The sequence below is a fragment of the Andrena cerasifolii genome, chromosome 7, assembly GCF_050908995.1.
Source record: "Andrena cerasifolii isolate SP2316 chromosome 7, iyAndCera1_principal, whole genome shotgun sequence".
In the NCBI taxonomy this organism is placed as follows: Eukaryota; Metazoa; Arthropoda; class Insecta; order Hymenoptera; family Andrenidae; genus Andrena; species Andrena cerasifolii.
In genome coordinates this window covers 4,068,025-4,090,114 of record NC_135124.1, presented here as the reverse complement: position 1 = coordinate 4,090,114, position 22,090 = coordinate 4,068,025, and the positions used below count along the sequence as shown (strand labels likewise).

Below are 22,090 nucleotides of genomic sequence, written 5' to 3'. Positions count from 1 at the left end.
CTTGACCTGACTCAAGCCGTCTAACACGGAGATTGGGTAATCGAACCGGGTGACTTACGCAGGCAGTGTACCAAAAGGTGCACCCCCTACGCCCGAAACTTTTCCCCTTGGACAAGAACACCAAGGAATGAAACTGATCCACCCATACCGATTCCATGCTCAGTCACTTGCTTCCGCAAACGGAAGCAGCGGTAACCTCCTCATCACAGATGAGTAGCCAATAAACGAACAACAAAGTTAATGATTTAGTGACTGCTTGGCAATTTTACATGGGACCTTAAATACTTCATACTATAATAAATTAGCCTAGGCTTCCTTAGATGTCTTCTTTCACTGTCACTTTGCACGATCACTTTTCACTATCACTTTTCACTAGTTTCTTTTTAAATATATTGTGTTATTAACTCCATTCCCCGAGTAAATTTCGATCGAGATAATTTCGACCAACAGCAGAGCACGCACGAGCATGCAAAACCACCGCAGAAATAAGTACTTGAAGGAAAGAGCAGAGAATGTAGACCCATCGATGAGATGCATGACAGAGTGACAGAAGTCACAAAAAACCATCGAAGACATAGACGAGATGAAATGAATCAGGGAAAACCATCGAAGACATCGACGAGATGAAATGAATCAGAGAAAACCATCGAAGAAATTCACGAAAATGAAATAAATCATTTAAACCCATCGAAGAAATGCATCAAATAAAATAAATCATGCAAACCCATCGAAGAAATACACAAAATAGAACGACTCGCGCAAAATTCTCGAAAGTATGCATGGAAATAGGACAGATGAAGAAATCAGATTTGACATTCGCAAAACAATAAAATTTTAAATGACTTACCGAACCCCAACATTTCATCAGCACCAAGCGAATAAACGAACCCAGGCCAGAGGGGCGAGAGGCTGGCGGAAGAACCAGGGTTGAAATCCTGACCAGGTCCCCAGCAAGTTCAGCAGTTCCGAATGGTCCAGGTGGCTCGGCAGCTCCGGGGGGAGGGGGAGGAAGAACCAGGTCCCCAGGAAGTCCAGTCAATCCAGGTGGCTCGGCAGCTCCAGGGGGGAGGGGGAGGAAGAACCAGGGTTGAACCCCTGACCAGGTCCCCAGGAAGTCCAGTGGATCCAGGTGGCTCGGCAGCTCCAGGGTTCGCGGAGGTCCTTCAAGCCCGGAGGACCGACGACGACTGAGTACATGAAGATCTGTGAGCTCCTTATGTAGACTTCGAGGAATGATGTCCCCCGATCAAAACAAGGTCGACGGTTAGTTACAATTGCGAAATCCAGCGAATTCTTCGGCAAAAATGGATTTTCGGCTAAAATATCCATTCCAGTGGCTATTGCTGTGACAAATAATGTTAACAACATTTACACTAACCGCCCAGTATAAATTATTATTAACTATAATCGATAGAACTCGAGATATCAAGCAATTTGTAACATTTGGCCTTGGATTTGCAAATGATTTTCTGCGCCGACTGAATTCTCTTTTATTCTCAATGTTTAATCGTTCGATACATTAATGTTAATGCTTATACATATCACGTAGTATTATTTATAATGTATAAATACGTTTTAGTTGAACTTAGTATAAGTGAATAGTTGCAGGAATATTTGGAGAAATATGAGTGAGATACTTGTTTCTCCCCCTTAGTTACTAACATCGGCGAAGTATAGGCTAAAACGATAGACCTATCACCTTATGGGAATTCGCGTTCACATCACTAACACGTAGAGGCACGGTACTCTATGAAACACTTTTTGGCAGGCACAGGCACTGACTCTACAATCCCGTTGCACACGATTACAAAATCATTTTCTGTTTTTAAACATCCTTCAGTTTCTGAAAAAGTCTTCTAAGTAACGGGTATATCTGAATGGAATCCTGTTAAATTAAAAGGCCTCTCACATGGTCCAGTAATCGATGAAATTGATGCGCGAATTGAGAAATCACGAGATAATATGCACTATGCCATGCACACACTTCACTGAACCGATGAATTTCTCAGGGCTAGACAAACTTTTAAGACACTCATGCATCATGCAACTTTCTGTGAGACTTTTAAAATTAGATTTTACTGTAAATTTCAGTGTTGGCGGTAAACTAATATTAGGGGCAAACGGAATCCAATTATTATTACTTCACTGGAATGATTAAACAGTGCATTAGAAACTTGTGGGAATATCAGTAACAGCGTGAATTTTTAATACTTTTTTCGGCGCACGATACGTGAAAGGGTTCACAAGGGTACGCAAAGTGCTAATAAACAATGTCATCTTGCAATTTATAGCTTGCACGGGCTTTGAAGAAATGCCATTTCTGAACGCCATAGTGTCTTGATCCACGAAATGGATTTTCGCAGAGAAATCCGCGTGAGTCGTTGACCAACCGAGCCAAAGCATACCGTAACAAAAGCCTACCATCTTATGTCAAACTCTCTCTCTAAACAAGTCACACGTATACAAGTACGCAACACCTTTCAGCATTTCAACACATTTCAGAGTAGTTGCTGAGTTGGACGCTGTTCATGAACAGAGGTCGCTAAATTCAGTCCTCAAATTATGGGTCGGTAACACAGATTGGGTGGCGACACGAAGTCCCATAAGGTGATGGGTCTATTCTATACCTCGTCTGTGATAGAATATAGACCGAACTAAATTACGACACTCGGTCGATACAAAAGAGTGTAGATTCGATCGATCTACTTAGACTTATTATACCTTTCGCCATTGCTGTTATTGGCGCCACAGGCGCGCTCTGGCGGCGGAGAGCGGAAGCTCGCGGTTGGAGGAACGGAAGGCGTCTGCGGCACGATCGCTTTTTCGCATCCTTTTTGGTGTTTTCCAGCAGTTTTGCGTGTCGTTGACGAGTTTCTGCGGAAAACAGCCGATTCCTTCGCCGATACTGAGTGGGTGGGACTTCCCCGAATTGCTTGACACGATGAATGAAGCCCAGGAAGTGCGTAAATAACCTACACTCGGCCTTCTCCTTTGGGTCTCTTGCCAAACAAACGCCAGGTTACGCGGGATAATCTTTCGATCGATGTATCTGTTTTTTGACGATAATTTACGTGGGTCAGTGCCGTGAATCGAATGGCAGGGCTTTCCGACGTTTCAAATTAAAGGCTTTAAGAAACTGAAGATAGTTTAGGCAAACGTGGCACTCCCTTTCCACGGCCATTCTCTCGAGAAGAAAGCACGAAGGCTCCAGATTTCCTCAGATTATCGACTAGTTTGTATTGGCTCAGGGTATGGAAATTAATGTACTCCTTGAAGCCTAGAAATTTGAATTTACGCGGAGTCCCTCGTTGATAGTTATTAAGAAATCATCAAAGCCGAACCTTCCCCTCGATGATCAAATACTGGGCCCATGGTCTCTTTGGAACTCGTTAGACTCCAACCCGTTTTATCCCACTCTGATGTGCAATTATTGCGTGAACTTAGATCGCAATCTATTTGCCCCTTTTCATACGCACCTAATCGCTGGAAGCCTGAAATTTATATGGACTCTAGGTGTTTTTGTTGTGAAAGGTACACCATGGACTTCTTTTAGCCTAGCGTCACCCTTGTGGCTTCGAAGACTTACCAGTAGCAACTGCTTTATCAGAGAACGCGTAATTGCTGTACTGCCAGTTTAAATTACTGTTCCATATTAAACCGCCACCGTCTTCTTCCGATACGCACAACAACTTCCTAAACCAGAGTGCCTCGTTTTCCCTCAAGATAGTCAGTTCTCCAGAAACAGTAGATACTTGCATCACGAGCAACGTTACCGCCGGTAACAAAAGTACACTCATTATTTAATCGTTTCCTAGTGGAACTCAAGAATCATGCCTCAGAACACCGGGAATAAAAAGTGTCGATCAATTTTCTACAACCGTCACCGTCGATGCAGCCTCTGCGCGTAACAGAAATCACATTTCACCGCTGCACGGTTGCAATTGTCTCTTCGAACAGTAGCGTGCTTTTGACACGCACGAAACTTAAACTACGTGATGCTGCACAAAGCAGAGGAACTCGACTTCCTAGTAATGAATCTGCGATAAGGATGATATCCGGCAGTGGTGAGTGATACAGTCAGCGACGAAATGATAGAGCATATCGTGAAAAATCATTGTTGAGAATGTTTCGTGTTCTTAAGCTGTGGGAATGAACGCTTCCATATATTCGTGGTGTGAATTCTTTATTTAAGAATCAGTACAAAATATACCCAGGGTCCTACAGTATCACCCTTTCGACGAGTACAGTGTCTTTTTACTTATCGTTAGGTACCTATCGTTAGCACGTAACTTTGTACGTTTCCTTAAGCATTAGGACTTATCAAGCAGACATTACAGACTTCTTTGGCTCCGTTGTAAAATTCACACACACCGCGTTGCGCGCAAAAGCATTAGGGGTCCAGACCATCCCCTTTCCTTCAGCAACGTTGTTCAATGACTCAGGCAGTTGACGAAACAGCAGACTATGATCCGGTTTTGCTCGCCACGAAACCGCGTGCATCTGCAGTGGTTATCGGCCGACTTCCGTCGAGAATTATCTTTACGCCGTGTAACGCATTCCGGGAACACGTGGTACGGTCCAAATTTAAGAATGAACGCGACAGGCGAGTTATCCAAGCGTGCACCCTCCTGTGCCTGCCCACATTGCATCTAGGTGCTAGAAGCGCCAGTAGCGCTAGAGCACCAGCCAGTGAAGAAACTCCGCACAGAGCACCGGCTCTATAATCGTGGAGTGGAGTTCCAGGTTTGGGTACCTTGGCAACCGGGAGCAGAAGTCCTGCAGAGTTCAGTGCCGCACAGTGGAACATTTTGCCAGTCTGGGCGGCCAAAAGTCGATTATAAAAACTTTAACGCAGATAAAAATAAAAGGTTGCTATATAATGCTGATTCATGTCTCATGACGTACAGCACTTCTCCCGCCCCCCGCGCATCTCTACTGACCGAGCGAGCAGTCGGAACTTGGTCGTGAATGTACCTACACAATTCGTTTTCGGTGTACGTTTAGTATACATATATTTGAACGTCATCCTTCTTTATGGTTGGTGTACCGTTAGAAATTTAAGCCATGGATTCTGATAAAACAGGTAAGTGTGTCTGCTTTCCATGTTTTTTTTTGTTGCGATAGCTCTCGTATTAACTATAATATAGCGTTTCGAATAAATGTAATTTTCTAGGATCATTTCCTATTTTCCTTTTCAAATTTGAGCCCATTAGTTGTCCTTGCCGACGTTTCCCACCATTGAATTTGGGCTTAATAGTTAGCTTATATGCGGTTTACATAAAAAAAGTGCCTTCAAATTTAGAAAATATTGCAGGTGTGATGAGATATTAATGAAATAAGTTTCAGGTAAGGTTGGATTAGCCGGTTTAGGAGTAAAAGATACGCGACAGCGACAGTCGACATATACAGGGTGTTGAAACATATACTTGGCTTCGAGACTCTAGATTTCTTTAAAACAATGTAGTGCAAACAATTGAAACTTGACAGATATTTTTATCTATTCATATTCTACATGTAAAAAAAAATTTGAAAACATTGAAAACAAAACCAATTTCTCCACATTTGTTCAGCTGTTTTATCCGTCAAGATCGTCTCTTTCCATTAGAGTACGTGTAAAATCAGTGAAAATTGCAATCGTTATAACTGAGCAACCGTTTACTGGACCCGTTTACAATTTTTACAGCACATCAGGAAGACTAAAAAGAACAATCTCACAAATTTTCATCAACTTGGTACCATTTTGAATATAGGTCCGGTACATCCTTAAGGCTATGCGTCACCACTGTCTGGTCCCCGTCTTCTTGCGTCTGATCGGCATCACCCCAGCCCCACACTTCATGGCTGCCGTCACCAGTTCTTTTCACTCTTTTCTGCACCAGGCCTCTGGGTATCACTTTCAGATCGTACGCCCAGCCGATCTTCGCGAAAAAGTCAATGAACGCTGTCGTTATGTTGAATCTGTAGTTACCCAGCTCGGACGTCTTGTAGTCCCACGGGAACACGTGATGATAATTGTGCCAGCCCTCACCGCCTGCCACGATGGATACACCCAAATTCTCAGAGGGATTGATGAACCTGAAATCAGCGAAGAATTCTATAAAGTAGTGTCACAGTATTTCCTCGTTAGTGGCTCGCTGGTTGGGCCCGGCGTTGAGCCCGTATCGTGAACAGAGCCCTAACTCCGAGTGTTCGTTTCTCGCTTCTTTCTGGCCGAAGGGGGGAGCGAGATGGAACACTGCGTGCGCGGCGAGCGTGCGTGATGGTCGCAAGCGCTTACCGTGAGCACGAAAACCGCATCGCAAAATCTTGACGCAGGCCCGGCTCACGGTAAGCGCTTGCGACCATCGCGCACGCCCGTCGCGCACGCAAAGGACTGAGTGTCAGGCGTCTGAAAGACGGAGCGAGACAAAACATCAACGCGTCGTCTGTCTCGTACCGTCCTCGCTCGCTTTCTGTGCTTCTCGCTCGCTCTCGTTCCATCTCGCTCTCGCCTTCGTCTCGTGCTAATCCAGTTTCCTACAAGTTTGTGTGTGAAAACTATGTACCTCAATGCAAAATAAGGATAAATTGGAATTTTGAGTTTTGCATTGTAAAAAAGAGTCATTATATTTGTCTCTTACTTTACTTTAATACGAGACACATATTAAAAAAAAAACTTAAAAATTGTTAATGCGTGTAATAGGCACTTCATGCAAGCTGAATAATATAATTTTAAGCGATACTAACTTGTCATATGGTTTGTTGCCATAAAGATGGGCTGCAGAATTGACCAACCACGTGACGTTCAGTGTCCAAACATATCGCAGAATCACGGGAACGAAGAAAGCATTCGACCACGTCTCGTTCCAGCATAGAACTGGTACAACAGTCGGCATAACGAAACACAACAGGGGCATAAGGACATTGTAATACCTGTAAACCGATTAAGAACGATATTAAGTAAAAAAAACAGTTTATTTCTCGCATAAAGGCTAAATATAGTGCTAAACATAATTATTTAAACAGCCAGATCAGATTTCACGTGGAAAAACAAATTTTAGAAAATATTCATATTTTTGTTTATAACTTTTTTTTAATTGTTTAAACAATTGATAAAACCTTCACGATTTGATAGATCTAACTAAAAGAAGTAACTTTTGTCTCGAAACTTTTTTTCTATCTCTTACAGATTGCGTGTTACAAAATAAAATCGAAAAATAGCCGAATCTTCAGGGGTTAATTTACCCCCTTTAGAGTGATTTTGGGCAGCAATTATTCTCCCTGTCATTTAAGAAGGAACCCGTTTCGCGCATATAGAATGAGCTCATTGGCTCCGATAAAGCGTTGGTGGGGGTACAGCCAATAGTGGCTTCTCCCGGCACCAATGAGCGTCAACCTGCGCAGAATCGGTGTAAACTCGTCGGTCGGCAGGTTCCTTCTTAAATAGCAGGGAGAATAACCTAATTATCCTAATTTATTACTACTTATATATACACTTATTACTAACTATACAGAGTTCGGGCACGAGCGAGTTCGTTAGGAAAACGGTACTGTAAGCACAGACAGACAGGCAGGCGCGTCTCGTCGCAGAAAAACCGTTTTTTCCCATGGACCTAAAGGACGGTGCATAAACTAAACTTATGGACGCGGGGGGTGCGGATCTCCGCGGGGAGGGAAGGAATACTTTCTCAGCCATCTTGTACCGGTCAACTAGTGTTGCCATCTATACCATGCCGTGGTAAAATTTAAAACTGCGCAATTGAATTTCATACATTTAAAGTTAACTGTGAATCGTATGACAATTTTATTTGTACGTGTTTTACAAAGTCACAATGTTTTTATACATAGATACATCTCTGAAATTTTGATATGGATGATCAATAATAACACAATATATTTAGTGACCAGAAAACATTACAAGTTTATTAAAAAGTGTTCGTTTACTTTCTGAAGTATTATTTTTTTGTTTCGCAATATGGTGATATCGCACTTTAATGTATTGTTGAATAATACATTTTATCAGGTGAATTTTATGATTATACAATGCTATTTGGTTATTACAATTGAATTTACAAACAATCACACAATCTATACGCTGCACTCTACACCAAACGACGCTGAACAACAGTAACAGCTGAATGACGCCCAGCCACGCCAACGCCAAGCTACGCTATTAGTACTAATAAGTAATCTCGCCTACAGAGTACAGCACAAGTTGACCGGTACAAGATGGCTGAAATTATTCCTTCCCTCCCCGCGGAGATCTTCAACCCCCCGCAACTATGCACCGTCCTTTAGGTCTATGTTTTTTCCGAACTGTAAGAAAAACTGAAATGACAGAGATCGGCGCTTCATGCTGCTCTACCGAGCGCCGGCTCAGCGCTGCTCGCGCCTCTGGTGGCCATAGCCGTTGCTGGTGCAGCGAGCCGCCACAGATTCGACCCGTACCTATGTACTTTTTTATGTTTGTCCGCGCATAACTCCTCAGCATATGGATCGATTTTGATGATCTTTTTTTTATTCGAAAGAGAGCGATGGTTGGTCCCCGGTGGTCCCATCCTCCACTGCATCAATATTGGCCCAATACTTTGCCAGTACTGGTTAATTCAAACTTCGCCTCATTACATAATTTGTATTTCATGTATTCTCGCATTTTAGAGTACTTCCGCGCGTTGAGTTGTAGACCCCGTATAACGAATTTGTTACATTCTTATTCTGACGTTTTCATGTCGCCCATTTTTGGAATCTTCCGTTTCTAGCAAACGGATCTTTTTTTACGAGCAGCTCTTTTTGTAGGCCTACCCATATTATTTAAAACAAATGTAGCAATATAATTTAAATAACTAAAAAATAAAAAAATAAACAATTTTTTAAAAAATTAAAATCGACTTAAAAAAAATAAAAATACACTACAGAGTAAAAAATAATTTTTTCCCTTATTTGACCTACGACTCCCAATTTTTTTAAGTCAACGCCTGATTTACACAGTGCAAATGATGAGGCGCCAACATGAAAAAATTGAGAGTCGCAGGTTAAATAAGGGAAAAAAATATTTTTTACTTTTTAGTACAGTTTTATTTTTCTGAAGTCGGTTTTAATTTTTCTTTAAATTTTTAAAGATGCAAGTGAAATTAGCAAACGAATCTTAGGGTAGATTATTATAACATTCATGAACAAGTTAGAGGAGCAAACCTAATATCAGGGATGAAAGAAATTTGGTTTATGCAATGTAATAAAATTTCAGATGAAAATTTCAGAAAAAACAGATGGTGCAAAGTTTTTTTAAAAAAATTGCAATTCATGTTCGTAATACAGTAATCGCCCGTTATGAGTCCGTTTTTTCCGCCCGTTGAGAGTCCGGCGACTATCCCCACCATTTCTTGGAAGCCTGCGGATGAGAGTGAGAGAACCCGACAACGAGCGAGAGGAAACGAAAGGGTCGGCACAGCCACTGGTCGCGCGGAACCATGTCCGCAACCCACTATGAGTCCGCCGTCAGCTCCGTTCGACGGACTCATAACGGGCGATTAGTGTACTTCTAAATCCTTCTGGTGCTGATATACGGACAACCTCCAGTTGCATATGTTAACCATATGCTGATTGCTGCACACCTATATGCGTCCATAGCATCGAAAAGATTGAGATTTAATCCACGAAATGCATATTTCCGATATTTCTGCTATACAATTAACGTACGCGTAAAGGTGGTGAAAAAACAACCCTACCTTTTCTGGAATGCAAGTACGGTGTTTCTTTCCAGATCACTAATATCGACTGTCTTGCCTTTCTCCTTGACATCCGGATGTTTTCTACACATCAGCCAACCAATATGCGCAAAAAAGAATCCTCTCTTTGCGTTATAAGGATCTGCATTTGTCTCGCTATATTTATGGTGAACTCTATGATCCCTGGCCCAGTGAATTACAGGATGCTGCCGAAAAAAAATTCAGAAGCAATTAAATTAGGGCCACTTGATTCTAATTACATTATATTATTGTATATAAATATCCAAGACAATTTTATCATCCATTACAGTAATTTAGCGGATGCTTCTGGATTGATGTGTCGCTTGAACTTTGCACGAGTTATTTCGTAGAATTTCTTTCTGCCATTAGGAGAAACTCTTACAGCGTTTAGATATTACAAATAAAATAATATGGCAGGTAAAGGGAACATTTGCGGTTTCGATTTAAATTCAGTCTGAAGAATTGTAGACATTTTTCTTTTTAATTTCAGTAATTATCGACTTACTTTTCAAACTTATTCGAAATATTCGCATCCTTATTTCAGCTGCAGTACTCGAGTTCATTTCAAATCTATTTATTGACCGTAGGGGAAGGTGTTGTTCCTTTGACCAGTTGTACGTTTGACCACCATGTGTTACGGAGCCATCTGTTAAGTGTATGTGAAAATAAAAATTTTAGTGGATCTGTTAGCCATCAGATTTGTAAGTTAATGGCTTGTTGTGAGGTCACAGAAAAATATTACCCAATTTCATAAGGAAAATTTTAACAAGTTAATATATTTTAAGTTTTGTTATACTAAGCTGCAGAAAAGACTGTGACAAAGAAGCATGCAAGGTTTGAAGTCGGTCGGTCTGACCTGAGAATTATAGTGACCAGTCAAAGGTACAACACTCTAGCATGGATAAAGAATTTAACATAACTCAAGCTGTAACTAAAGAAATGTAGGGAAAAAATTGTTTGCATCATGAAATGCTCACTTCGCTGAAAATAGTCGAATTTACATATATGAAATTTGTTTGTTTTTTTAATCGGGGAAACGTCAGGAATCCAATGCTGTTACTCCTGTAACTGTAGAACAATATCAATTTCACATTTCTTGTTTTTATTTTTAATTTTATTTTTCTTTGCGAGAGCAACAGCTTTTAATCGAGAAACTGTTTCTATAGTTTTTAACAATTGCAAACAGTTTTTAGAACAATATAAATTTGATGCAACGAATATTTGGAACCGTGATGAAACGGGCATCGCAACAGTTCATGTACCTCCAAAAATTTTAACCCAAAAGGGGAAGAAATAAATTGATGGCATGACATCATCAAATAGATCAGAGAAACTTGCTATTGAAGAGAAGAAGCTTATAGTTTTGTGATAGATAACATTTAAAATTTATAGAATATTTTATAGTTTTATGATATAGTATAAGTTTTATAGTCTATAAGTTACTGTAACATATTACTGTAACATTATAAGAAACATTTGTATTCATTATGGCTACTTCTTTTTATTATGTATCATTATATACCTGCTGGTCAAAGGCACAATATCCCCTGGTCAAAGGAACAACAGGCTGTTGTACCTTTGACCAATTTTCCTTTTTTTTTAAACTGTGGTAAAATGACAATAAAAAATATATTAAAATTTGCTAAAAATAAATGTGTTAGTAAAAGCCTTGAAAATTTATATGATCCCTTTTCCGATTCCTTTTTAGTAAAATTGAGGTGGAGAAAATTCAAAAACTTCAAACTGGTCAAAGGTACAACACCTTCCCCTACGGTAACAAGTTGGCTTGCAATTTCTTTGGAACTGCCTACTTAACATTATTGAAAATAATTTATTATTTCCAGTGGTATCGAGAAGGTGATAAGTTTAACTGAAAATCATTATGTGTACGACTCGTAAAAATTGTAGATGCGATTAAAAACGTTTGATAGGGGAAGAATAATGACTGTTCGTTCGAAACAGTCAAATTTCGCAGTTTCGTCTAAATACTACATAATCGCATAAAATTTTATGTGACAGACTTCAAGTTACAGATTTCTTTATGGACGAATCCAATCACTTACTTGGAAGGCTGTGGTGTTACAGATTATCAGTAGGACTTGGAGCGGCCACTTTGCTTTGTAGGCTTTGTGTGCCCATAATCTGTGAGCACCAGCTGTGATTCCGAAGCCAGTTAATATGTACAGGGCGTATGCTGCAAGTAAAGAGAACATGAAGAAAAGAGTATACAATATGCACGCCTGAACCTGAAATGAGGTTTTCCCTCTTCATTTCTAGAATCAACAACCGTAACTCATATACCAGTGGTAGTTATGACTACTCGCGTGCAAATCGTTTAAATGTTTCATAGGGTTGTAACGTATTAAATGATACAACGATTTTCACTGTATGAATGTATGGTTTGTCTAGGTAAAAATTGTATTATTCTTCAGAACAATACGCCTCGCCAGGGTTGCCAGGCGTACTGGATAAATGGCGGCGTGCTGGCCTATATGACGTCATACGGTATAGGAGAAGGAAAATACTTATATTTGGTTGGTGACGCCGTGACGTCATGCCAACGCCAAGCCAATCCAAGCTAAGTGACGTCATATGTGCCAGTACGTGTACTGGATCGCCTGGCAACCCTGCGCCTCGCACATCTGACTGGAAAAGAATTTAATAAGAGCTTCGATCATAAATTTCTGCAATTTTTCTTATGAACTATATATGTATGTACCATGGAGTTCTGGAAAGTTGGCGTGCGGAATAAGGAATACGGATCTGATTCATTATAGCCATTCCATGCGAAATCAGACACTTTTCGAAGTAACATTTCAGATTTAGGTGAAACATGTATATGTTGTAGTCTTTAGAGATATATAAACATATTTCGAAGGGTTTTTTGAAAATGTCAAAAATTGTGGATCTTACGGCTCTTTGAAATATAGTGTTAACTTTTTTTCAATCAAATTATAACTGTTGAACTAACAAACTGATCAAAACGAGCTTTTGGATGCTTACAATGAAGACATAAGAGTACCTAATAAAAATTATTTCACTGAAAAAAAACAAATTTTTTACCATTTATTTTGTAATTGTTCTAAACAAATTCCATGTTTTAATAGCGGGGCACTATTTAAAATTTTGAAAAATAAGAGTATAGTCCTATTTGTCCTCTTTACGGACCCGTTTTCAGAAATACAGACACTTTCAAATTGGCCAAATGAAAATTAATTGAATGTGACGCTGCGTCGCCCAGCACCGACTCGACTGGCTAAAGACTGCAACGTATCCAAGTTGCCACAAAATCCGAAATGTTACACCGAAAAGTGTCCGATTATGCGTGGAATGACCCTATATAATATAATCTCCTTCTCCGTACAGAGCCACCTTTTTCTGACACAATTAAGTACTATCTTTTCCTCAACTTGAAATTAAAATTCTCTAATGAAGAGACCGCACGAATGTCAGGTCGTTCATTTTGATAAAACTTGTTGCCTTGGTAAAGGCCGTCACTGTTTATCAGCATAACCACTCCGAAAGTAGAATTTATATGTATTGAGTTGGCCCGAGCCACTACGGTGAAATTGTTACGTGCAAATTTTCCACGCGATTGTCCTGTTCCCGTTATCGTTTTTTCTATTTTTTCCGACATTCCTATTTGCTTATATAAAATAACTACATTTCGCAATGTACCTCAGCTTCGAGAGGCATGCCTACTAATTATGTACATACCGTATTCGAACCCTTGAATTATACACTTTTTTTTAGAAGTACCAAGTATTTCTTATAACCTAATAATTTCATGTATAACCATATTCCAGGTATTCTGAGCTGATTTCAGGGAAGAAGAAACCTGTCAAAGAAACCGGGCAACTGACCCAGATTCTTCCTTCATAAGGCCCTTAGACGTTCAATATTATTGCACAATATTATTGACCGTCCGTGGATGATATTGGAAGGTTGCACAATAATATTGAAAGGTTGCGCGATAATATTGAAAGGTTGTACAATAATATTGAAAGGTTGTAAATATATTGTGTGAATCAAGAAGAAAATCGGCCCCTAGATGCTGAATATATTGTGCAATATGGATATTGCAAAATAATATGGACCGTCTGTGGATCATATTGGAAGATTGTAAAATATATTGTGAGAATCAAAACGGTTTGGATATTTACTGTGCAATATTGAATATTGCACAATAATATTGACCGTCTGTGGATCATATTGGAAGATAGCACAATATATTGTGCGAATCCAAACGGTCCTAATATTTATTGTGCAATATGGAATAGACAGAATCGTCCGTGGGCAGTGTTGCAGAATATCAGTTCAGTTTTGCCCAGAGTTGCCAGGCAAGTCCCTACGCGTGGCGAAGAAGTGACGTGACGGCTGCCGTTCTGCGACTGCGGCCGGCCGCACATTGGAACGGCCACCTTGAAATAGACCTACAGTAAATCCCCGTTATAAGCCCGTTTTTACCTCCCGTTGACAGCCCAGCGACTATTCCCAGCATTTACTGTACAGTAAATCCCCGTTGTGAGCCCGAAGAACGGGGCTGGCGATGGGCTCACGGTGGGTTACGGACATGATTCTCTCTTCCGTACCCGACGGCAACTTCGTGTCTGACTCTTTCGTTACCTCTCGCTCGTTGCCCGGTTCTCTCACTCTCGACCGCAGGCTTCCAAGAAATGGTGGGGATAGTCGCCGGGCTGTCAACGGGAGGTAAAAACGGGCTCATAACGAGGATTTACTGTATTAAGATCGTAGCGTAACTGATTAAGCGATTGCCTTCTGCGACATATATTTTATATTTCATTTCATTATACAGGGTGTCCGCGGGAACAGTAAACAGCTGGATATTTCCTAATGTATTGGAGATTAAAAAAAAATTGTTTATATACAATTGCATGGTTCGAGGGGGGAAATTGATTAGCGCAGACGAATTTTTTGCTCGATTATTATGGTAAGAGATGCGATGGTCAAGTTCGGTTTCTTAAGCCGCGTATTCACCTGCGCATTCGCCCCGAATGTGTTTTCTTGTTCGTTTGGTGTTCGGCGCGCGTACGGCGCGCGTTCGGCGCGCGCTCGGGCCGGTTCGCTTGCTGGCGGTCCATCAAAGCGTGCATTCGGGTCCGAACAATACCATGAAATGGACGCCGCAAATTTCACTCAACCCCGAACACGTACCGAACGAGCAAAAAATCGGTGCGCGCCGAATGCACCACGGACTGTATGTGCGATAAAAAAGTTCAAAAAAATTCTGAGTATTACTTCAAACATACCTTAATATGCAGGCAAAACACCAGATAGTATAAACTTATAGTTTTTGTTAAATAAATTCCCGAAGATGGCGTTGACAAACGGGCAGTTACACTAGACTCTAGTGACTAGAGTATCCCCTTAGGACACTACTCCGAAAATGTACGCGCTACAACATATGGATAATCTTACGCTTCACTATTCTAGATCTAGATAATTAATCATGAATTTTTTTACAACAATTAATTAATCCAACGTAAACTACTCGGATCAATGACGCTTCGTCAGAACTCGTCCCACTGCTATTCAGTTTCTGCTGTGACATTTCTTAAAAAATTACCGCGGAAATATTAATATCGCTCACCAAAGACAGATGTTATCAATTTGGCGGAAGTGAAGACGAGGTATACTCCGTAAAGTGCTGCCAGATGAAGGAACGTAAAGACAATCACGGCCCCCCAAATGATACGACTCTCGTGTATCTCCTTCGGCGCTTCCATTACTTCATTTTCCTCGAGCGTATCGTCTTCGAATAGCACACCCGTTGGTGTGTTTGCAACATATGGCGCCATTCTTGCTTTATTCCTGAGGACAAACGTGCACACGCACTCACATTATATTAAACTGTTCCTTCAGCGTGCAAGGCTACGAAGTACGAGTGATTGGGGAAAGCAGTGATATGACGATTTCATCGAGAAACTGGAGGAATGTGATATTTGCTCCATTTTGTACACATAGTTTCGTTCACACGTATAATGAAATGTCACAACCCTAGGATCACCGACTGCATTCAATTTCTTCCCCTATTATTTTCTACGAATCCCACTTTTTTTTCTTGCTTAAATGCTGTATATGAATGAATAAAATTGTTACGAGCCGGGGCTGAAGGCAACGAGATTAGCAGCTACGTAGCCGAGGATCCGTGGTTGTTTTAGATTTTAGTGCACGGATCACTCTCAGGTCGCGGTCACACGCGCGTTGACGTAACGGACGTTGAGGCTGCAGTCACACGAGTGTTGGTTTTGTCGCGCGCAACTGAAAATAATTTCTCGCATCAGTCGACGGTAGGTACCAGAGGTGGGTAAGGACGCGAATTCTTTTCTTTTATACACGACACGTGTCTTAAATGTCGTAAATGTCGTGACTGTCGTAAATGTGTCATGAATGTGTCATAAACGTCGTATATTTGGAATGAAAATAATTAACATATAAAATAAAATATTTTTCGTGTATGTAATAAAGAATTGCCAATTTATTAATAATCATAATTCTAATCTCTTCAAAGCCGTATTTCCAATATCATGGTTGCATACTGTATACATTTTCATCTTTTTCACAAAGTAAAGGTTCGTCGTATTGATCAGTGGTAACATAAAAAAGGACAATCGAGAGTTGAGATGACAGTTAAAAATAAGAAGCCAAAGGTCAATAAAGGCTAGTAATAGATGTAAGGAACCCATAGCTAATGGGAGTTACATGTATGTTGTGCTGTACGTTGCTTGTCCTACAATCCTGGTCCTGTCAGCTGCGTGGAGAAATTGTACGTGTAGCTATCTAGGAGCTGGCATGAGACTGTTTAAGTTGTTTTTAAGGAGTTAACTGTAATGCCGAATAATTTGAGCAACGGAACAAAGTACAAAGGAGAGAAATGTAAAGGTGATAAAAAAGTACAAAATACTAACAAACAGACGTTCTTCGGACGTACATAAGATGTCTTTGTGCTATTTAGGCCGGACACCTTTAGAGATATTCATAAAAATATTTTGGTATTTATTCGGAATTAGTTACACCTGCGTTGATCGTTTCTCAGGTATCGATATACTAGGCTTGAGGGGTAAGAGGGGCTCCCGTTACGGGGGTTCACAGCTACGTGTATGTAAATCATATAAAATTGTAAAAAGAATTAACAATAATTTTTTATTAATATCTTGGAAATTAATAAATACCCGAAGAATCCATAGCAACATGGCGCAGTCATACATGCAACAAAATGTCGGACGTAGCAGAAATATACTCTCTAACTTGTTAATTTTCGATTTACGTTTTTTGTGATATTGTGTTGTTGTTACGTTCAAACCCGAGATGTTGACTGGTGATTGATTCCGGAACATAAAGAGGGATCATCTTGCCCCGGTCGCGTCCGGGCGTAACCCGTAATCCCTCGGGCCGGTCACATGCTTTTTGGAGTACTGTGCGCAGAGTTAGGGGAGCGATGGGGCCGCAGTGATGGAGGGGGAAACACACCTATACATTGAGCTGTGGTGGTAATGTGTGCGTGACTGACGACGCACATAAACCCCACACCACCCACTCTTGTGGGTGTTTCCCCCTCCCCATTCACTGCGGCCCCCTATTTCTCCTAACAACACTGAGACTGTGCGGGGCAGCTGGATTGGCATTAAAGATTGAGGAGGAACAGAAGAAGTGCTGTGTTTCGTTTTGGGACCGATAGCCAGACTTCATCATTAGGGCTATAGCTGACGGCCCCTGTCCTAGACACACGGGGACTAAGAGAAAATAAACTTGGAACTTGTATATATAGGAACGAGAGTGGACGATAGGACTTGCGAGAAGAGTAGACCTCTAGCGGCGCCAGCGGAGACTAACCGGCGTGACTCATGTGGTGGGGCCGGGACGCCGCAGTGCTTATGTAATTTATTTATTTATTTTCATGTAAGATTTTCTGTTTTTGGTAAGAATAAAATTTTATATATTTATATAACCAATTCGGGATGCAGCGTCAAGTATTTTGAATAAAATGTTTATTCGTATTAAAATATTTATTTGTATTTATCATTACCTTTATGTACGTGCAGCTCATTTTGATTTCACATCTTTTTTATTTTATAATTATTATAATTATTATTTTTTACTTTTCTGAAGTTTTTTTATGGAGATCTCACTTCTTTTTACAAAGATAATTTACATAGAGAATGACTTCAGATAATTTTCAATATTATAAATTATTATTATATTATTAACTGATGACTGGATATTTTTTTCATCCTCTCGGGGTTATTTTTGTTTTAAACATATTGTATTGTCATCCAAACTACGCACGCCTGCAAAGCTTCAAGACAATTGGATTGGTGGCATTGGTTTAAATTGTTTTTTATCATTTAAATTAAAAAGAAATTCATTTATGTATATATTAGTAAAAACACGTTTATAACTTGGTTATAACTTGACGGTAAGCTGTCAAAATTTTCAGTAGATTGCATAGCGAAGATAGCGATTGACGAACGAAACGTGTGTTAGTTCCGTTTTGGCTGAAGGTGTGCGTGTAACGCGTATACGTATTATGTCGACAAAATTTTGTTGGAGAATCAGGAGAAAAACCTTATCGCATCTGACAGATTCATGAGACGACATTACGATATCTCGGTTATGCGCCGACCGATTTTATTGAAATTGGTCTTATTCGAAAGCTTATATGCGGTTTACATAAGAAAAATGCCTTTAAATTTAGAAAATATTGCAGGCGTGATGAGATATTAAGGAAATAAGTTTCAGGTTAGGTTGGAATGGCTCCGCGACGAGTAAAGGTACACGGTAGCGACAGTCGACATATACAGGGTGTCTTTCCTGTGCTTGGCGTCGAGACGCTACCGCGTCTCTAGATAAATTATTTTTACTATTTTTTCCACCCCAAAGTATATTGATTTTATCCTTAAGGGGAGGTTCTGGTCTAGAGCCCCAAAAAATAGGTGATATATAGGAATTAATTAAAGGAAAACTACTATATATAATTTAATGGGACTTGTTGCATTGTATTAAGGATGTCTTATGTTATAGAAATATATTTTTTGTTTTATAATTAATCAGTGCAAACAGCCCTGGGGAGTCGTTAAAGTTAAGGCGTCAAAAAATTGATCCAAATCGGTGGGACCTGTATCTCTAAAAGTTATTATCCGATTCGACTGAAACCTTTTTTATTTTGAAGATTATTCTTTTTTCTAGGGGGGGGGGGACTAAAAAAAATTACAAAAATTACATTTTTTTTAGAAAATAACGACACTTCACGTTTGAAATCACTTTTCCCTGTATTTTTCGTCATTTCAACGCCTTTAAAAATTATAAATTTTCAACTTTTTGTAATTTTTTTTAGTCCCCCCCTAGTCAAAAGAATAATCTTCAAAATAAAACAAGTTTCAGTCGAATCGGATAATAACTTTTGAAGATACAGGTCCCACCGTTTTGAGAACACTGTTTCGAGAAAAACGCATTTGAAGTTTTACGTGAGCGCCGAGTAGCCGATTGTGACCCATGTATTTGCCGCGACTCAAATGCCTACAACTTGGGGAATTTTACGAATTTCAACAAATCCTTTTAAACCCGTATTCCTAAAAGATTGAACATTCGAAAAATGATATAAAAAAAATCGACATTTAGACCAGAATCTCCCCTTAAAGTTTTACGTGAGCGCCGAGTAGCCGGTTGTGACCCATGTATTTGCCGCGACTCAAATGCCTATAACTTCGGGAATTTTACGAATTTCAACAAATCCTTTCAAACCCGTTTTCCTAAAAGGTTGAACATTCGAAAAATTAAATAAAAGAAAAATCGACATTTAGACCAGAACCTCCCCTTAAACTGACTCGAAATTTTAGAACTTTCCCCCTTAAGCTCCGCCATTTCTCCAAAAATTATTGTAATTAAATTTCCGTTCGCTTAACTGTAACTATATTAATATAGATTAAAAAAAATGCTCTCCTTTTTTTCTCAGATGAACGCGACGCGAATAAAGTGGGAAACCATCAGACCGTGTCCGACGCGTCGCGCTCTACGGCGACCTCTATAACTTAATTAAAACTGTATATTTTGTCACACAAAAATTCTAAAATACTGTCCACTACATGCACATTTAAACCCCATATCAATGACTTTCCTACGAAGTATAGATATCTAACATAAAATTAAAAAAAAAAAATACACTTTTTTTCCGGGCTGCGAAGTGTTGTTCCCCCTTAACACATACGTTCTAGTAAAATTTTGATGTTTGTATGCGTATCCTCCGCACGAAAATGCATCCGTGAACATGTGGCGTCTTTCGTGTAATAATAAATAATTCCACACATACGGCTAGCACAATCTGCAGTACGTTCGCTGCGTCGCTCTTTGGATTATTTTTAAGTAGAGTAAATATTAACGCTACGAAACAATAAAATTCACGTGAAGTTGCTTCCGATAAGAGAGAGCGGACAAATTTTTCGTTTCCAGTCGCGTGATCTTCAAGCCTACCGATCGACTTGTCGTTGAAACGTGCTCGACGGGGCTTTACGGGTTATTGCTATACTATTCGAAGGGAACGAAGCCACCGTGACAGGGTACAGGAAGTTGAAACACTTGTGCTCGCAAGCACGTGTACCGCTTCGTCGAACAGTTCGAAAACTAACTAAATATAGAATACGAGCGGCGCTATTGTTAGGTTACGTGCGTTTTCGTGGCTACGTCTTTCGTTCTACGCTGTCTGTATAAAATCGTCGTGAAGTCCGTAGCGCGTTTATGATACCGAAAATATTCGCTAATCGAATGGTGAGCGAGATGTCGCGAGACTTATTTACAACGCTCACTATGATGGGCTACCAACCACTGCAGTACGAATAGCAGGTGGAACTGTCAAGAATTTTTCTTGTAATAAAACATTTTTGTATGTTGGGAAAATATTTTCTGATAATACTATCATTGATAATGCTCTGTACAGTGACTCGCATTAATATTCGGACACTTTTTAAAATCGCATAACTTTTTCAGAATTGGTCCAAACGACTTGAGTTTTTTTGAGAAGCTAGAAGGATTAGTTTGCTAAATGACGTATTTGGTCGTTTTGAAAAAAAATGTATTTGGTTGGAATAGCGAAAAAAATAGTAATGGTCGATTTTTAAACTTTTTTTTGTGAGCTTGTAATGAAAATTAAAAAAAAAACGTTTGTAGATTGCAGTAAGTTGTATACGTGCCTAAAATTTCATCAAAATCGGTTAACGTTGCTCCGAGCTACAAACGTTTAAAGATCGTAGAATAAGGTCGAGAATCGCGAAAATTCACGAAATCAGCGATTTTAGGCACGTATACAACTTACTGCAATCTACAAACGGGTTTTTTGAATTTTCATTACAAGCTCACAAAAAAAAGTTTAAAAATCGACCTTTACTATTCTTTTCGCTATTCCAACCAAATACATTTTTTTTCAAAACGACGAAGCGCGTCAGTTAGCAAACTAATCCTTCTAGCTTCTCAAAAAAATTCAAGTTGTTTGCAACAATTCTAAAAAAGTTATGCGATTTTAAAAAGTGTCCGAATATTAATGCGAGTCACTGTATAATGTTATCTGATAATGCTGGCACACCTCGAATCAATGTAGATGTGATGTTGTGTTATTCCGAAGTTTGGAGTCATTAACTATTATTAACGGAATACAAAAACCAATAAGTATAGTTAAGGCTAAGGCATCTCTGTTTTATATATTTTTTATCTGTATAATGGAAGTTAAAAAGAAAAGAATAAAGGTAGTAGAATTTAATACTGTTTTCTGAATGTGTTTATTTGAATGAATTACATGCTTAACCCTTCGTCGTCACACATTCTTAAAATCACAAACTGGTTAAACGAGGTTCACTGTACTTCAGCGTCATTTTTTGAGTTACCATTTTCGTATTTTTGAATCTTTTAACTTCTCAGTGATAATTGTACATTCGTAATACTTATACAGTCATGGTCTAATAGTCTTTTTCTGAAATGTAAATTATAAAATTTGTAGTTGAAAATGAACGATTTTTCACGGTTGTGAGAAAAACAGATTTTTTAATTTTCGTTTTATTTTTTTTTAAGATAAATCCCCTTTGGAAGACGTAGAGGCGCGATATTTCAACTCGAAAATTGATCTTGGGGTGGGATACACCCCGCGTGACCGCGAAGGGTTAAAGTATCTGTGACTGTTCTCCTTGATCAGTTTTACGTTTCAGATGATTTTCATACATTTCTTCAGGCATATTCCAGAAGCTATCGCATACTCTGAGATCAACAGAATCGTACTATCTGCTACTAACAGTAGCAGCAACACTCACGTTATAAGTAAAATTAGTTCACTTATATTGTACTTTGTGTTAATCACAATATTA

General features: G+C 39.5%; 2 protein-coding genes across 3 annotated transcripts; both read right to left on the bottom strand.

Annotated features, from left to right (window-relative positions):
• Positions 1-2,805: 2,805 nt before the first annotated feature.
• On the bottom strand, positions 2,806-4,993 carry LOC143371221 (uncharacterized). The gene is made up of 3 exons (XM_076816175.1): positions 3,587-4,993; positions 3,342-3,491; positions 2,806-3,277 (listed from the first exon to the last, which is right to left on the bottom strand). The coding sequence occupies exons 1-3, from the start codon at positions 3,795-3,797 to the stop codon at positions 3,129-3,131; spliced, it is 510 nt and encodes a 169-aa protein (XP_076672290.1). The 5' UTR covers positions 3,798-4,993; the 3' UTR covers positions 2,806-3,128.
• A 656-nt stretch (positions 4,994-5,649) lies between these two features.
• LOC143371657 (acyl-CoA Delta-9 desaturase-like) lies at positions 5,650-20,017 on the bottom strand. Of its 2 annotated transcripts, none has more exons than XM_076817106.1 (5): positions 19,951-20,017; positions 11,789-11,919; positions 9,705-9,910; positions 6,727-6,912; positions 5,650-6,075 (listed from the first exon to the last, which is right to left on the bottom strand). In XM_076817106.1, exons 1-5 carry the CDS (start codon positions 20,000-20,002, stop codon positions 5,712-5,714), a joined length of 939 nt encoding a protein of 312 aa, XP_076673221.1. In that variant the 5' UTR covers positions 20,003-20,017; the 3' UTR covers positions 5,650-5,711. The 2 variants fall into 2 exon arrangements, with proteins under 2 accessions (XP_076673221.1, XP_076673220.1); XM_076817105.1 differs by lacking the exon at positions 19,951-20,017 and adding an exon at positions 15,337-15,578.
• Positions 20,018-22,090: the final 2,073 nt, after the last annotated feature.

Excerpts from the sequence above, each read along its gene's own strand:
- LOC143371657 (XM_076817105.1), bottom strand. The coding sequence starts at position 15,544 with ATGGCGCCATATGTTGCAAACACACCAACGGGTGTGCTATTCGAAGAC. Across the intron at positions 9,911-11,788 it reads GTAACACCACAGCCTTCCAA|CATCCTGTAATTCACTGGGC; the intron begins GTAAGTGATTGG and ends TTTTTTCGGCAG. Across the intron at positions 6,913-9,704 it reads GTACTTGCATTCCAGAAAAG|GTATTACAATGTCCTTATGC; the intron begins GTAGGGTTGTTT and ends ATCGGTTTACAG.
- LOC143371221 (XM_076816175.1), bottom strand. The coding sequence starts at position 3,797 with ATGAGTGTACTTTTGTTACCGGCGGTAACGTTGCTCGTGATGCAAGTA. Across the intron at positions 3,492-3,586 it reads TGATAAAGCAGTTGCTACTG|GCTTCCAGCGATTAGGTGCG; the intron begins GTAAGTCTTCGA and ends TATAAATTTCAG. Across the intron at positions 3,278-3,341 it reads ATTTGATCATCGAGGGGAAG|GCTTCAAGGAGTACATTAAT; the intron begins GTTCGGCTTTGA and ends TCAAATTTCTAG.